Raw genomic sequence first — 17494 nt, forward strand, 5'->3', positions numbered from 1 at the left:
CCTACCCCCCGCTGAAGTCGCGTGGGGCCAGGCAGTCCAAGCATCACGCTAGCAACTGGCCGGAGCGTCGTGACGCATGCGCCGTCCATCCCGCGCGGTTCGACGTGACGCGCGCTCCGGCTCTCCGCTGCACTCTCTACCCCGCCCCTTCTTGCACGGCAGCAACAGTCACCCCTAGCTCTGTTCTCACCCAGACCCGGCCCAGCCCGGTCCTCAGTCCTGTAAATAGTGACTGTAGAACAACCGCAAGCCCTGCAGACCCACGTCCCATGTTCCGGTGGTGGCGGTGGTGATGGGCGTGGGTTGTGGGGTAGAAGAATAAGGCGGGATGAGGGGAGGTGACAGTTGCAGCGCGCTCACTTCCGGAGGACAGGCGGAAGTGGCTGCAGTGGATGGTGGGGGGGGAGGGGAGGAGCTCGAGGGGAGGGCTGGGCTGTCGGGGGTCGAGGGGGTGGGGCCTGGGCCAGCTGTGGGGACCCGGCCTGGGGCCTGGACTCCCGGCTGGGGGGCGGGCGTCGGCTTCCTGCCGAGACAGGGCAGGCGGGATCCAGGTAACAACCCAGGCAGATAGGGCGAGGGTCGTACGGGCGGCGGAGGGGTTGGAGTCAGAGTCTCGGGAGGGTCGCTGTCACCCCCTTCCCAGGTGAATACTGCACGGCGTTTCTGTGAGAAGGGTGGGTGGAGTTAAAGTCTTTGCGGGGGTGGGTCGGGGTCATGTAGACGCCACGCCCCTGCAGGATAGAAGTGTGTGTGTGTGTGTGTGTGTGTGTGTGTGTGTGTGTGTGTGTGTAGAAATAAACTTGGAGGGGGCTACAGGGGTGGACTTCCGGACTGGAGAATTGGAACACTGTGGGACTGCTGCAGGCAGGACTCGGGCCTCAGGCATTCCAGGATAGTAGTCTCGGGAGTGGCCCCAGGAAAGAGTTTGACAGCCATTAGTAATTACATCCCCCGGCCAGTTTTGGAAGCTAAGGGGTAGGGTGAAGGTGAAGGGGAGGGAGCAAAGAATGTATGTGGAAAGTGTCAGCATGTAGGTCTGGCATGGATTTAGTTCAGTTGGGGAGAGCTAGCCGATTAGAACACTGAACACCCTAAGAGGCTTGGGAGATGTAGGGCGATTAGTATGTGGCACCAACAAGACAAGAGGACAAGAAGGGGATGTTCTTTTCTACATTTCTTAGAAGACAGCCTCCACACACTGTCAGTGCTTTTGGTTACCTTTCTGTTGTGAGAATAGGTGCGATCCTTTATCCTGAGCCATATATGTGGATACATATGGATGGGGTGACTGTGTTTTGGGGGGACAATATGTGAGTGAAGTAGGTACTTTGTATATAACCTTGAGTGTTTAAGGAAGGATTTTTCATAGTAGAGCAGAGTGAATAAGTCTAATTTAGGCAGGGAGTCTTAGGAACCATTTGGGTATGTAATAAATTAGAGAGTATCATAATATTTAAATATTTCACAGGTTAATGCAGAAAGCGGCCTCTGGGGCCATGCCGGTCCTAAGGCCTGTTTCCTCTCCTGAGTCCCAGCAGAAGACAGATGGCCTAGTCCTCACAGTGGATGACTTCCCTGAGGAAGAGATGGGATAGTACCTGGGATCCAGCCATCACCAGACTCTGGGCTTAACAAGCCAGCTGAATGAAGGGATGTAACAGACCCCTGGGAGGGACACTGAAGCCTGCAGTGGGGGGGGAGGGGCCTGGACACACCCCTTCCCCCCCAGACTCCTCCCCCTCAGAGTCCACTCAGCCATGGACTTTGGACCCGGGTAAGAGGAGAGAAGCTGTACTTTGGTGTCTCTGATTTGGGATTCTCAGTTTTGGAAATGGAGTGCTGGATGGGGGTTTGATGATCTCCAAGGGAGCAGCTGGGAGAAAAGAAGAAAGGTAAGGTTCCTGTCTCATTTCCCACTTGGTGTCTTGCTGCCCCTGTGCAGAAAGTATTGAGTGGGGCAAGTCTGGGGATGCTGGCATTCAGGAAATACCCTGATGAGAACCATCACCTTGCTGGGTACACAGGAAGCTTCACCTCTCTTTCACTCTCTCAGAGTGCAGACTTGTTTCTAGCCGCTTCTCACCCAGGAAGGGGTTGTGAGCAATGGCAGTTGTGAGGTTAGGCCAAGGAGACCATGAAAAGAATTCAGCCCTCTGAAGGGAGTTTGGATTAGATTACCCGAAAGGGCCTTTCCAACACTGAGATAATAGGATCCCAAATCAGTTGGGGCTACTCTGAGACTGGGGTGGATTACCCCAGCCGAGGCAGGCTGTTGTGGTTTGAAGAGCTAAGTCGATCTGCCTTGAGGTGGTGGGTAGGTGGCCAAAATAACCTCCCAGTTGTCTCTTCTCCTTCTCCTAAAAGGGGAAGAGCAGAGGAACAGAACACAGCATCGGGCATTATTAGGACTTGTGTCCTAGTTCTCATTTTCTTAGTGTATAGCCCTAGATATGTTGGTTAATCTCTGTGGAGTTCTCTTCACTTGGAATTTGGGAATAACTAGCTTTCCTAGTCCTTCACAGGTTGTTACAAAGGAGCAAAGGAAATGATAGATTTTCAAAAGTGTTCAAGGCCATGTAGGTATAAAACAGTAACACTGGCATTGCCTGATATGCCTATATAATTGTTACATAGAGAAGAAGCTCTGTTCTTTTATTGAATTCATGTGTTGGCAAGGCCTTTGCTAGTCTTAATGGAAAGGCTGCCCTGAATTTGTCTCATCGTGTGGCTAGTAACAATACCTGGGGTCATCAAGTTATGGAAAGGCAAATGGGTCCAAGGAGGACTTAGATTGAGGGATTCTGGCCCCCAGGCCTTTCCAGTCAGTGTGGCAAGTGTGCCTTTTCAAGAGTGTAAGGGGGAGAGTGTAAGCCTTTTCTTCCTGTGCCATATCCTAGTCTTCTTTCCTACTCTTTATGGTGATGGTTTTTTCAGACTGACATCTCTTAGCCCTTTATGTTTTTTGCAGGCTCTCTTCCCACTGAAAGGAGACCTGTTCAGTTACCTTCCCACCCCCTTCCATTCCTTCCTGGAACTCCAGTTTACTTTGCCAAGATGCCTGCTTTTCTGAGTGCCAACAAAGCTGAAAAAGGAAATGTGTTGGGAATTTTGATAGGCATTAGGGTATGGTGGCCTGGGTGAGAGGCAGGAAGCTTGGCTTGTGGCATCTCTTTACCTCTCACTAGCTGTGTCAGCATCTGGGCCTCACAGTCATAGGGCGCTGACAACAATAACCGAGGTCATTGGCAACTGAAGGTCATGTATTTATGACTCAGTTTCTTTTTTCCCCTCCTTCCTTGGGCAGGCAGGCTTGAGTGGAGTCCCTGGTTCTGAGCTGTTCCTTCTCTGGTCCAATGCCTAAAGGAGCCCCTTTTCAGGCCAGCCTTCTAGTTTTGGAGGTCCAGATTTCAGGGAGGGCATATCATCTTGTCCCACTTCACCCAGCAAATTCCTGCTGCCAGTCATTGCTTAGGCATGGGATCACAGCGATCCCTCATGTATGTGTGGTCCCAGGATGTCACTGTGGCCCTCATCCCACCTGGGAGGCCTGTGAGTGCTTCGAAACTCTTGAAGTACCCAGAGTTGTGCTGTTCATGTACAGTGCTTACCTTATGTGTGTCCAGGTTATTGTGTCAGTTTTTGTCACTACATTGTTGTGAGTCGGAGTGAGAGGGATTATTTTCCCAGTTTGATAAGTGAGAGGAAGCTACAGAAGCCCTGAGCAGGAAGGGAAGGACTTGCTGGAGTGTGGAGGGGCAGGCCTGTGATCGCCTGCCCAGTGCTGTGCTGCTTCTGCAGTGTCTGACCTGCCTGAGGCCATCTGGATTTTGCTGCAAACCTCCAGGGAGGGGGAACTCAGTGTCTTGTCACACATTTCCTCCTTGGAGTGAGCCAGAATTCCTCTCCCTTGTCATTTCCACCGAAAGTGCTAGTCCTGTCCTCTGTCTGACCCTCCCACAAGATAGTCCTCTCAAGACAGCCTTTGGCCTTCTCATGTGGGCATCTTCTCACAGGGGCACCAGAATGTTCAGGCCACTTAGCCAGGACCAGTGACAGACTTGACCAAATGTTGAGTGTGTTGTGTAACTGAACTTATATACATCTCTCTTTCTTCCAAAAGGATTGTGAGTGGCTAACCAAAAGTTCCATGTCACACATGTTGCTCAGTAATTGTTGTGTTAATCTTTTCTCATTTCTTTGATCTCCATGAGCTGAGTGTCTGGGGTTCCATGGGGAAGAGGAGCTGTTGGGAGGAGGGAAGAGGGGGAAATAGACACAGCATTGATTTAAAACATTGCTTTTACTTCTAATGGGTTCAAGCTGAGATCTTTCTTAAGTTTAGAGCATGAATTCTTTCCAATTATTAAAAAAAATTCAGATTATCTCAGGCATGGTTAATGGGAGGGCAGTTGCCTGGAACACTGTTCATTTCCTTCTCCTTATTGCTCCATCCTCTTCTGGAAGTGGATAGGTGGGCAGGATACAGTATTTCTCTTTCTGTGCTCTCTTTTTCAGCAACCAGACCTTCCTATGTCTTCCATTTTCACATATTCCAGTCTGAGTTTCATCCCCAGGGTCAGGCTCCTTGTTTCTTCTGCCCTTCCTTCCTCATAACCTTTCCCCATGAAACCTCCATCAGCAACCCAGGGCCTCTTTTCCCAGGTCAATTTAGTACTCACCATTTTGGCTTCTTGCCTGTCAGACCAAGTGTTTTCTCTTCCAACCCAAAATCAGTACATCCCAATTCTCTACCAGGCCCTTTCTGCTTAAGACTGTCCTCTTGCAATTGGTGAATGTCTACTCTTAGGTCTTCCTGTGAGCCTTGGCATTGAAACAAAGGACAGTAGTGATGAGGTGTGAGTTATGGTGCACAGACAGCCCTCCACCTTGTTCCTCCCTGAACTGCCTTAGTTGGAGAAGAATTATTGTTAGAGGCGGGAATCTGATATCTCATAGCCTAGTTGGTGTCTCCCCCTTTCAGCATCCCACTATGTCCTTTTTCCTGGAGAGTAATTTCAGTTCCTGATAGCTTGGATCTACAAACCATTGTTTTCCAACTTTTTATACTTTTCAAAAACTTCATCCTTTTCCATGGAGTATGAGTGCGTTGGCCTCCCATGTCCCCTACATAAGGAAAAGCTTAGAGTGGAGGCAGAGGTGCAGATGCTGGCCACTGGCTGGCACAGGAGTGTGGGCTTGCATCTCCTGCTACAGTCCATGTAGTCAGCTAAGCTGGAGACCTTGGACACACACACACACACACCCTCTCTCTCTCTCACAGTCCAGCCTGTCATGCTGGACACACAGCTATCTCGGGGTACCTGCACTGAAGGCTGCACAAGGAAGGCACCGAATGCCAGCTTTAGAGGCAGGAGTGCCTGGATCTAAAACTCGGCCACGTCCTCCACTATGTCTTGTGACCTTCAGCAGTTGGCACCTACCCTTAGCCTCAAACTCCTCCTCTGTAGAACAAGATGATAATGCATACTCTGCACAGCTGCAAGGAGGGTTAAAGGAGAAGCTGAGGGAGGGGTCTGGCATGTGGAGGCCTCTGTGCAACTGTTTTAAGCGCTTGAAGTCCCTGCGGGGGCCTCTAGCGCATGCCCTGCCTTTTGTTTCTTTAGAACCCTGAATAACTCCTGGTTTCATGTAGAAACAAGTTAGTGAGCCAAGTCAGTAACTGCACAATACAAATTTCCGGCCTATTCTGCCGCACTGGGGAGGGAAGAGGATGGCATAGGTTCTGGTGCCTGTAGAGTGTGTCCTGAGCACATGGTAGGGTTGGCCCTGGGCTCAGTCCTTCTCAGGAGTCATTTGCAGAGCAGCCAGTAGTTCTCAGGGTCAGATATAGACATCTAGCTTTTTCGGATTCTGCCCCCCATCCACAAAAGTCTGTGACTGAATCCTTCCCTCATTAGGTCGGGGGGTTCTACCTTGGGGAAAGGTATGTCTCTGCACTTTCACGCAGAACTAACAGCTGTCATTCCCCACCCCCAAAGAGAGAAAGAAAGAAACCACAGCTGGCCCTCTGCGGCTTTTGGCAGCAGGTGTTTCCCCTCCGCTTCCCTTCTGGCGCCCTGGTTCCTGTTCTCACATCCCTGCACCAGCGCCCCTCTGTTGCCCAGCTCCTCCTTCCCGGAAGCTAGCGTTTGGGGTTTGGTCTTGGGTTTGGCGAACGCACTACCCAGGCTGCCCGGGAACTCCAGGCAGGGCTCTCCGCGCAGACTTCGCCAGGCTCTGGGCCCCAAGGTTAGGGAGAAAGAAGCCTGGCCTGGGGGCCTTGAGGGTGGTGTCGGGTATCGACCCATACAGTTCTAACTGGGAGCAGGAAAAGGCCTCAGAGTAACAGCCGCCTGCACGGCGCCTCCCGCAGCTGGGGACCTGGGAGAACTTCGGCTGTCCAGTCTGCGAGTGATTGCGAAGGGTGGGGGCGAGTAGGCGAGCCCGGGAAGGCGGGGCCCGGGGCAAGTCTGGGCGGCTGGCCCTGCCCCTCGTCCGGCCCCGCCTCCCCGGGGAAGGGCCACGTTGCCCGCGCCCAGGCCCGGCCTCTGCGCGCGGCAGGGAGGGCCGGCCAGGCGGAAGGCTCCCGTATCCGCGCGAGCGCCGGAGACGCGCCGGGGCACCAGGCTCGCTCCCGGCTTCTGGCTCAAGTTCGAAGCCGGAAAGTTGGGAGGACCCGGTGAGTCGGGGCCCGGGGACGCTGGCATCCGTTACCGCGGGGGCTTGTCCCCGAGAGGGGACGGAGGTCCAACTAGGAGAGGCCCCGCGGGAGTGGAGAGGGCGTTCCAGGGCTCGGGTTCCGTCTTAAGCAGTTGCCCCTTTCCGAGCCCTTCGTATCCCCCTAGAGCCCCGGTGCCGGTGAGCCCCAGCTAGAGGGGCCTGGCCAGGGTCCCGGCTGCCGCCCCTTGACGCGCCGGGCAGTCGTGCTCTGCTTTCCGCTTTGGGAATCCCGGGCCTCCAGATGTTGGAGGGAGGGCGGGCTGCGCGGGGAGGGCAGGCGGTTGTGAAACTCGGCTGCAGGGCGTCCCTGGGTGCGGGCCGGAAGAAGTGGGGTCGCTGGAGAGGGTTCGGGGAGCCGGAACGAGGTAGCTTTTCCCCAAACCCCACTCCAGAGTCCTTTCCACAAGTTACTAGGAATGTAGAAATATGTAAATTACCAAGAAAACTTTTTTCCTACCTGTTTGCTAACGTGTGTGGAGTAGGGGGGCCCTGAGACGTGCAAGGGCCTCATCTCATAAACCCTGGAGCACGGGGACTGTGGTCGGCTGGTTTGTGTTCCACGGAAGAGTGAATGCCGAGAGTGAAGCTCCGCCTTGGTTAACCCTTGCCCCGTGGCCTGTTTTATTAGTCTGCTTTACAACATTACTTCCTGAGATGTTGTCCAGTTTTGGTTTTGGTTGTTTGCAATACTTTTCAGAACATGTAGCCTTTTCTCTTAGATGCTCCCATCCTCTGGGCTCTTCCTCCCGCCAGTCACTGCTGCTTGACCCCATTACTGGAGACCATTGAGCTCCCCTGAATCTCCGCCTCTGTGTCCTTTTACTTAGATTTAAGAAAGCATTGTAGTACGACCGCAGTGTCGTATGTGACTGGTTAAATTGATTTGTTGTTTGGGACATTGGAGAAATTGTTCACCTCTGACTTCTTCATCGTCAGAGGTGATGATCAACCCAGTCAGCCCTCTCTGTGTTCAAGTGAGGGACCCCAGGCACAAGGTGGGTCAAGTGACTTGCCCCAAGTTTGCCTGGTTCACTGCGGCTGGATTCAGTTGCTTTTGCTGTGCTAGCATCATACTTCCCCCTGGCCTTTTCTTTTCCAGGATGAATAGCCTGCACCCCTTCCCTCCTGGGTCTTATTCTCTAAACCCCTGAATTATTTAGTGTGTCTTCTCTGACACCCTTTCAGTTTTTCCATCCTTCTGAAATTATGGAGCCTGGTACATGATACAGGAGTCTAACGGAGGTCTATAATGAACAAAAAAGTAATTCAGTTAGGTCTCCATTATCTGTGCCTGTTCTTCGTGGATATTTTCAGCAGTGCTTTTTAATATACTAAGCAAGGCAGATATATAGAAGGGAACGTGTCAATATTCCTTCAACTCCTATACTTTTTGAAAGCTAAATATCACTTCTCCGTTATTGCTCATGATGGGAAGTTGACTGTCTTGGTGTTCTGTTGCTGTTTAAGAAACATTTTTGCCGGAGAGAGAGGACTCCCTGGAGAACACCATGGAATCAGAGTCTTAGAAAGAGTTCTCACAGCTCCTGGCCTTTGAATGAAGAAACAGAGACCCATAGGGGTTGTGGGGACTGGTCCAGGGCTTCCTGGGTTTTGGCCGAGGGCTCCCACCATGGTGCAAGTGTCTTTGTACTTGATGTTGTGGACCATCTTGTGCCACTTCCCTAAAAAAGTTGTGACAACTCTGGCAAATCAACACTAGTTTTAAATCTATGCCTTGCAGACAAATGTCATTAATAACAGAACATCAGGGACTCCGGACAGGGTTATGGACTGTTGATGTGTTTTAGGAAAAGGAAGGTACAGCAGATCGTATTTTCCCCAAAATGAGCACACCTATAAATATCCCATTCCACATCTTGTCTCAGTTGGTCATTGTCCTCCTCCCACCCAGTGGTGGGGTTTACGGTTCTTTCCCCTCGAGTGAGGGCAGGGACTTGTGATTCTCCTGACTTGTGAGTAAGGCAGAAGTGATCCGAGGCTGGATCATGAAAAGGCTATAGCTTCACCTGGCTTGCTCTTACCTGGGACACTCACCTTTGAAACCCAGTCATCATGTTGAGAGGAAGCCCAGGCCACATGGAGAGGTCACATGGAGAGGTCACGTGGAAGTGTTCCAGCCAGCCTTACAATACTACTGATTTGGTCTTGATTCTCCTTGATTTAGTTAATAATGCAAGCAGTCCTCCATCTAACCACTTGAATTTCATACATGTGCCAGGCACTTTGATAGGCTTCGCGGTCATAGAGCCTTTGTCCTAAGGAGTAAGGTGCAGCCAGGTAAGGCACGGGCACAGATTCTATTATAGTGTGGAGGGGGAAGACAAGGTGTGGAGAGAAGGCGGTGGGAGTGTAGTTGTGGGAAGGACTGACTCTGTCTGGGGTTATAGAAAGACTCATCTGAACTGGCTTCAAAGGGTGTGTGAATGCTGTGGATAATGTTTCAGGATGAAGGACCAGCCGGAGTAGAGACACAGCAGTATACAGGTGTACTCGGGGAAATAAGTAGACTGCTTAGGCCAGAGTATGGGGTTCACGGGGTAGAGGTTGAAGTTGAGGCTGGAAAGGGATATTTCAGTCAGTCTGTTGTGGAAAGCTCCATGTGTCATAATAATGAGTTTGAGTTTTATTTAGTGGGCAGTGCAGCCTCATGGTTTTTAAAATAGGTTAGTGTTGTGGCCAAGTGTGCATTTAAGAAGGATGCTCTGTCGCTATGAGGAAGGTTGCTTAGAGAAGTAAGAATAGTGATAGGTAGGCTAGCTGAGAGGTTCCATCAATAGTTTAGGATTAAAACAATATTTTATAATAAAGGATGAGAGGTTAAAGGGTTAGAAGGATTGAAATGGGAGGATGGCAGTGAATGAATAACTGTCTCTTCCATTTTCATGATACTGAAATTCTTGCGGCTGGATGTTACAGAATTTAAGATTTTTTTAGATTTTTAAAAAGGTGGTCTGGTGCATTTATGATGTAGTGTAAAGTCTGGAGCAACACCCCATAATCCACCATAATGACTTCTGTAGCCAAATGTATGAATAGTCACACTAAGTAGCATGAATAAAGTCTGTAAATAGCCCCACATTAGATTAGATTAGATTTCACCAAAAGAGACTGTCAAATTTTACTGCCAAAGGAATGTAGACGGCTTCTATTTTACAGAGCTTTTTGGACTTGGGAATTACAATTAAGGAGTTATGGGTGTGTGATGTCCACACAGAAGCCAGTTTTTAGGTCACAGGCAAATTTCTTGAATGTTGAGGGTCCCAACCCAGCAGCTTGGCACACTGGGGGAGCTGGTCTGTCCTCAGGTAACTTGCAACCAAGAAATTTGACAGATCTTGAGCAAGAGGTGCTGTTGCTGATGGTCGTGAAGGGGAAGTGAAACTCACATAGTCCTAAGACATCAGGGAAGGTGTCCTGGCAGGTGGCATAAATCAGAGCATACCAGGTGAAGAAGTCAGAGAAGAGAGCAGATCAGGCACATGGCACATGTAAAGGCCCTGGGGTGGGCTTCCTGGAGGGAAGCTAGTAGAGTAGCGCAAAGAGCCAGCAGAGAGGAAAAAGACAAGTGACTGGCCAGTGTTTATGTTGTCATGTGCCAGCCACTGTTCTAAAATACCTGGTGTGGATTATCTCACCCAGTCCTCAGTGCATCCCAATGAGGTGTTCTATTAGGGTTTCCATGTAAGAGGTGAGAAAATTGAGTCTCAGAGATGTGAAGAAACCTGGGGTGATGCCAAGCACTGCCCCAGGCTGTCTGGCTTGCCACTGTTACTCCAGTACCCTCGTGATGGTGGGACTCAATGCAGTGCTTCCTGGAGGAGTATGTGGCCTCTCCTGGCCAAAAGGCTGGCCTTCTGGGCATGTTTGTCCCTCAGGGCACAGGCAGCTACTGGAGAGCGCATGTGCCCCTGACTGTGTGTACAACACTGACTTCCCTGCAGCAGAGGCTCTCGCTGTGGAGAACACATGGGCGAGCAGTAGGAAATGTCACGGGACCTGGAGGAGCCCATGTAGAGAAGCCTTGGGGCCTGGGAATAGGCAAGTTGTGTTCTTTTTTGGCAAGAAGAGCAAGTTCTGTTTGCAGAATAGAAGGGTCATGGGTGGGAGAACAAGGGTTAAGGTGGAAGTCTGGCTGGCCTGGGGTGGCTGTTTCTTTTGGACCACCCAGCCACTCATGGTTCCAGACTTGCTAAGAATCCAGTATGCTGAGGGGCCTTCAGAAGGTTGCTTTGATCTACATGGCTTAGAAGTGTGGAGGGGAGGTCTTCCAGGGTAGTGGATATGGGGCACCTTGTTCCAATAACTGGAGGAAACGATCTGGTCCCTTGGGTTTTGCCAGCAGTCTAAGGTGGCACATTGATAAGCCAGACCAGTCTGCGCCTCCAGCCCTCAGGCCAGCACTCCAGCTAATGGAGTCTCTCTTATCTTTCCCCAGCCCTTTACCTGAAGACTTTCCTGCCCAGTCAGCCAGGAGGCAGGAAGTTGGGGTATAGGGAATCCTGTCCAGAAAATTGGAGGGAAAGTTCCAGCATTGGCCACAACCTCAGGGGTAGTGAGGAAAAAACTTAACATCTGTGTCTGTATCTCCTAGAAAACCCTGATTGGTACACGACTGCTGATAAAATGGAAAGTAAATGACACAGGAAAACGGAAATGGACTTGAGGTTTCTGAGAAGACTGGTGCTGCGGAGTTGTGGGGCGGATGGTTTCCGGGAGGATAACAGGTGGTAGTGCTGCTGGCAGGCACTGGGGGCGTCTCCCCAGGAGGGAGAATCCAGGTCCCTTTAGAGGTCTTTTAGGATCAGCCCCTGTGACACCGCATCTGCCTGCCTGAGAGCCCAGGAGCTCAGAGATAGCATCTGGGACCAAGGTTTTGGCTAAGATTAGAGAACTGGGTTATGAGGCAGATGGGAACTGGCAGAGCACCTGGCACAGGAGGGCACATACATGAAGATTTGGGGTGTGAAGGGGCAAGACCAGAGGCTAGAAGGCAAGGGAGAGTCACGTGGTCAGGAATGGCAGCTGTTCAGGAATTGGAGGGTGTCATAAATCCTTTTAAGTACTGGGGTCTAGCAGCGGGGAGGGGTCTGGGACCATGCTTTTTTCTTGAGTGTGTGTCCCAGTCTCTTCCCAGAGCCTGGCAGACAGCAGGTGAGAGATGCATGTTGCTGAGTGATTTGCCAGCTAGGGCCATGTTGATGGATGAAGCTAGGCAGAAATCCCCATATTTGATTTTAAAGAAACTTCATTTAGAAATTTCAAACTTACAAAAAAGTTGCAAGAATCAAAATGTTATAAGGACACATATACTCCCTTTACTCAGATTCACCCGTTGTTAACATTTTGCTCCATTTGCTCTCTCTCCAAATAGAAACACGATATTTTTGTTCTGAACCACTTGAGAGGCTGCATCTATCATGGCCTCTACCGCTAATTTCTTCGGTGTCTTTTACTTAAGAATTGGGATCTTCTTTTACATAACCACAGTGTGGCTATCAATCAGCCTACAGTGATACTTTAAACTACTATCTATACTCCAGTTTTGTCGTTTGATCCAATAATGTCTTTAAAAAAAAAGTTTTATTGAAGTATAATTGACATATTTAAAATGTACAATGTGATAAGTTTGGACATTATGTATACACCCATGAAGCTATTGCCATATATCCACCCGCCCAAAGTTTTCTGGTGACCCTTTGTTATAACTCACTGTCCTCATCCCCAGGCAACCACTAATCTGCTTTCTGCCACTATAGATTACTTTATGTTTTCTAGAGATTTATATTACTTTGTATTTTCTGGAATCATAGCGTTTGTGCTTTCTTTTGGTCTTCCACATCTTGTGTAATTACTTGAGATTCATCCATCTGTTGTGTATATCAGCAGTTTCTTCCTTTTTATTGCTGAATGTTATTCCGTTCTGTGGATAAATCACAATTTGTTTATCCAATTTCCTGTCGATGGACCTTTGGTTTGTTTCCAGTTTTGGGTGATTATGAATACAGCTGCTATAAACATTCCATGTAGGTTTTTGCATGGCATATGCTTTCATTTCCCTTAGGTACATATCTAGGAGTGGACCTGCCATGTCTTATGGTAACTCTGTTTAGCATTTCGACAAACTACAAAGGTGTTGTAAGGAACATTAGTTCCCTCCTTCATACCATATACAAAAATTAACTCAAAATGAATCATAAACCTAAATGAAAATGCTAAAATTATAAAATTAAAAAAGAAAACGGAAAAATCTTTGTGACTTTAGGTAAGGGAAAGATTTTTTAGATATGATGCCAAAAGTATGATCCATAAAAGAAAAGCCCCTGATAATTAGACATCATCAAAATTAGGCACATCTATTCCTCATTGGACAGTGTTAAGAGACTGAAAGGACAGTTTTTGCATTTTTATCAGTCTGATGGTTAAGAAATGTTACCTATATACAGTTTTAATTTATATTTTAATTATGAGTGAAGTAGTACATCTTTTCATATGTCTAAGGACCATTTTAGTCATTTCTGTGAATTGCCTTTGTCTTTTTAAATTTTTACATTTTTATTTAATTTATGTTAATTTCAGATGTTGCTCTTTTAAACAAGGACTTTTGGGCTTTTTTTCCTCTCAGTTTTTTAAAAAGTTCTTTGTTTACTAGAGTACTGCCTCTATGTTTGCAAATATTCTCTCCCAGTTTGTCATTTGTCTTCTTACTTGGCTTATGGTGTTTTTAGTCACGCAAAAGCACTTTATTATTGCCTCAGGATTTTGAATCATATTTAGAAAGCCTTTTCCTATACCTAGGTTATAGAGGAATTGACTCATGTTTTCTTCTGTACTTGTATAGTTTTCTTATGTTTAGATGTCTGGTCCACTTGGAAGTTATTCTTGTGTACAGACCTAATTTTATCTATTTTTTCCAAGTAGCTATATAGTTGTTATAACTATAGTAAGACCATATTTTTGCCCCACAATTTCTAAATATCACCTTTATCATACATTAGATTTCTCTTTGTTGTAGGATCTTATTCTAGAGTTTAAATCCTATTCCATTGGATGATGTTTATTTATATACTGTCACCACATAGTTTTAATTATAGAGGCTTTCTAATGTACAGTGTTTTAATATCTGGTAAGGCTAGTCCCTCCTCTCAGCTTGTTTTCATTTTTTTCCTCAGATGTTCTTGCATGTTTATTTTTTCATGGGAACTTTAGTGTCAGTTTATCCTAAAAAAGTCTTTTTATTGCGATTTTTGATGATGCTGAGATGTCCTAAACATCTTAAGTCTTTTTTGTGTCTTTGAGGAATTACTTTCTTGTTCATATAGGTTTTGAATAATTCTTGTTTATTCCCAAATAGTTTATCATTTTCATGGCTTCTGAAAATAGTATTTTCTCGTCCATTATTTCTTCTAATGAGTTATTATTTATGGATATGAAGGCTATTGATTTTTGCATGTTAACCTTTATATCCTGCTACCTTGCTCAGTTATTTGGTTGGGCTGGTTCTGTCATTGATTCTCTTAGTTTTCCAGGCATATTCTCACAGCATCAGCAAATAGTTTGCTTCTTTTCCACATCTTCTGCCTTCAGTCATGTTCTGTGTTCAGTGCACTGGCTGATCCACCCAACAGAGTGTTAATAGCAGGTAGATCTTGGGCGACTTGGCTGTGGCCCTGACTTCTTGGGAGGGAAATGCCTCTGGTGCTTCCTTAGTGGTGGAGGTGCTGGCTTTGCCCTGAGATATGACATTTGAGTGTGTAAATCAGTAATCTTTGGGCAATTTGATTTGAGGAGTGGGAGGCAGATGGGCTCACCCTCTTTCTCTTCCAGGGAAGTCATGCTCCTTCCCCTTCAAACACATGCTGCTTTTCTGAGGACTCAGAACTCACTTTGGAGTGGGGAGCATGTTGTCCTGGATCTATTCTCCCACTCAGATGGCTGCCCAGGTTAGGGGACCGGCTGCCCCTTTCTAAAACAGTCTCCTAGACCTCCCTTCTAGCTCTTTTACCTGTTCCTAGAATCCTGCCCTCTCTTCCTTCACCCCAGGGTCCCATTCCTCTGTGATGATGGCTGCTTTTTTCTGTCCCCCCCTCAGGTGCATGGCTGCTCCCTGATCCCAGAGCTCAGAGGACACATCCCTAGAACTGTGGGGAGTGAGCCTGGGAAGCCAGGGCAGCTTGGGGCCCCCTCGTGCCTCCCCCGCGGGGGCCAGGATGCTGAAGAAGCAGTCCGCAGGGCTTGTGCTGTGGGGCGCCATTCTTTTCGTGGCCTGGAACGTCCTGCTGCTCCTCTTCTTCTGGTCGCGCTCGGGGCCGGGCCGGCTGCCCTCAGACAGCGCCCTGGATGACGACCCTGCAGGGCTTACCCGCGAGGTGATGCGCCTGGCCCAGGACGCCGAGGTGGAGCTGGAGCGGCAGCGCAGGCTTTTGGAGCAGATCAAGAAGCACCGTGTGAGGTGGGGCCAGGGGCGCAGGGTGCCCACTGCGGTCCCGCCTGTGCCTCCACGTGGGCCGGCAACTTCGCCGCCAGCCGTGATCCCCATCCTGGTCATTGCCTGTGACCGCAGCACTGTCCGGCGCTGCCTGGACAAGCTGCTGCACTATCGGCCTTCGGCTGAGCACTTCCCCATCATCGTCAGCCAGGACTGTGGGCACGAGGAGACGGCTCAGGTCATCGCCTCCTACGGCCCCGCGGTCACGCACATCCGCCAGCCAGACCTGAGCGCCATCGCCGTGCCACCTGACCACCGCAAGTTCCAGGGCTACTACCGCATTGCGCGCCACTACCGCTGGGCGCTGGGCCAGGTCTTCCACAGGTTCAAATTCCCCGCCGCTGTGGTGGTGGAGGACGACCTGGAGGTGGCCCCGGACTTCTTCGAGTATTTCCAGGCCACATACCCGCTGCTGAGGGCGGACCCCTCCCTCTGGTGTGTGTCAGCCTGGAATGACAACGGCAAGGAGCAGATGGTGGACTCGAGCAGGCCCGAGCTGCTCTACCGCACCGACTTCTTCCCCGGCCTGGGCTGGCTGCTCTTGGCCGAGCTGTGGGCGGAGCTGGAGCCCAAGTGGCCCAAGGCCTTCTGGGACGACTGGATGCGGCGGCCGGAGCAGCGGCAGGGCCGGGCCTGCCTACGGCCCGAGATCTCCAGAACGATGACCTTCGGCCGCAAGGGCGTGAGCCACGGGCAGTTCTTTGACCAGCACCTCAAGTTCATCAAGCTGAACCAGCATTTCGTACCCTTCACCCAGCTGGACCTGTCCTACCTGCAGCGGGAGGCCTACGACCGGGACTTCCTTGCACGCGTCTACGGTGCGCCCCTGCTGCAGGTGGAGAAAGTGAGGACCAGTGAGCGGAGTGACCTGGGGGAGGTGCGGGTGCAGTACACGGGCAGGGACAGCTTCAAAGCCTTCGCCAAGGCCCTGGGAGTCATGGACGACCTCAAGTCGGGGGTTCCCAGGGCCGGCTACAGGGGCATCGTCAGCTTTCTGTTTCGCGGCCGCCGCGTGCACCTGGCGCCCCCGCAGACTTGGGACGGCTATGATCCTAGCTGGAATTAGCTGCGCCTGCCTTTCCCTCCTGGGCCCCCTCCTTGCCTTGTCACGGGCTGAGAGAACTGCAGGTCTTGGGCTGCACTGTCCTCTGTTTTTTTGGGGGGGTCCATTATCTTTTTTTCTTTTTCTTTTCTTTTTTTTCTGAGTGGCATTCGAGTGCACAGAAGATAAGATGATTATTCTCCCATTCTCAAGGGAGTCGAATCAGGGGAACCTTTTTGGGGTATGTTGCGGTGTTAAGCAGAAAACCACTGTGTGGTAAGGAGAGACTTGGGCTTGTTGGAGCCACAAATGTCCATGCACCAGGTTTTCTCCTGGGGCATCTTCGGAGAGGTGGGCAGCTTTAGCTCTTCCCCAGGCCTCGCTTCCCTGTCCTGGCTCTTCCAGCTGGGGTGCAAGCCCTCCTCCTGAACCTGTCCTCCTTCCCCACTTTCTCCAATTGGAGGGGAAGCTGGGTTATGTGAGAAGGGGACGTATTTGTGGCCAAAATGAGACTAACCAAAGGGGTTTTATCATCAGGGTCTAGGTGGAGCTGTTGGGTTGTCAGGATTAGGCCTCCTGCCCTGTTTCTCCCACTTCTCATCCCTGACCTCCTTACAGCTCTTCTTTCCCTGTAACCTAGCAAATCATGACTCTAAGGTGAAAGATAGAAGGGGAAAAGCAAGACTTCTCCTCAGTTCATACCTGGCATTGGGGTGAAAGGGAGAGGGGCTTGGTGTGCTGGGGTACCCCTCTCTCATCCTGCCTCAAAGAAACAGATTCTGTCCCTGATCTCATCCTATCTGAAAGCTGATTCCTTCTCTGTCACGCTAGGAGGGCTCTGTGCTGGCTAGGTGGAAGAGAGATTGGCTTCTTGTGTCTGTTTTTTCCCAGGCTTTGGTGCACAGGTTCCTTCCTCCCTGAGACCTTGGCTTCTGGGGCCCCTCAGTTGTGAGGTAGAGCAGCCAGGACAGGACGGCCCCGGCCATCCTCCCTCTACTCCAAACACCTCTATGTCTGCTCGGATTAGGATGCAGATAGTGGGTTGGAGAACAATGTGTGTGTTTTCGTTTTTTGCCTGACCTCAGTTAATGGAAGAAAACTGAAGCTACAGAATTATTTTCAAAAATAAAAGGCTGAATTATCTGAAAAACCGTGTGTGTATGTGTCCTGGAAAGGGAGGAGGAGGTGGAAAAGGAGACAAAGAGTGGAGGAAGAAAGGAAAAGAG

The 17494-nt window shown here is 49.8% G+C and overlaps 1 protein-coding gene across 5 annotated transcripts; it reads left to right on the top strand.

Annotated features, from left to right (window-relative positions):
- The first annotated feature begins 136 nt into the window (after window positions 1–136).
- Window positions 137–17418, top strand: MGAT1 (alpha-1,3-mannosyl-glycoprotein 2-beta-N-acetylglucosaminyltransferase). Of its 5 annotated transcripts, none has more exons than XM_036224643.1 (3): window positions 137–277; window positions 1469–1892; window positions 14831–17418. In XM_036224643.1, the coding sequence occupies exon 3, from the start codon at window positions 14949–14951 to the stop codon at window positions 16290–16292; it is 1344 nt and encodes a 447-aa protein (XP_036080536.1). In that variant the 5' UTR covers window positions 137–277; window positions 1469–1892; window positions 14831–14948; the 3' UTR covers window positions 16293–17418. The 5 variants fall into 5 exon arrangements, with proteins under 5 accessions (XP_036080536.1, XP_016003258.1, XP_016003256.1 ...); XM_016147772.2 differs by having other exon boundaries at window positions 138–298; XM_016147770.2 differs by lacking the exon at window positions 137–277 and adding an exon at window positions 428–551.
- The last annotated feature ends 76 nt before the right edge of the window (window positions 17419–17494 follow it).

Source organism: Rousettus aegyptiacus, unplaced genomic scaffold (assembly GCF_014176215.1).
Source record: "Rousettus aegyptiacus isolate mRouAeg1 unplaced genomic scaffold, mRouAeg1.p scaffold_m13_p_7, whole genome shotgun sequence".
In the NCBI taxonomy this organism is placed as follows: domain Eukaryota; kingdom Metazoa; phylum Chordata; class Mammalia; order Chiroptera; family Pteropodidae; genus Rousettus; species Rousettus aegyptiacus.

What these genes read in the sequence shown, in the direction of transcription:
- MGAT1 (XM_036224643.1), top strand. Translation starts at nt 14,949, where the DNA reads ATGCTGAAGAAGCAGTCCGCAGGGCTTGTGCTGTGGGGCGCCATTCTT.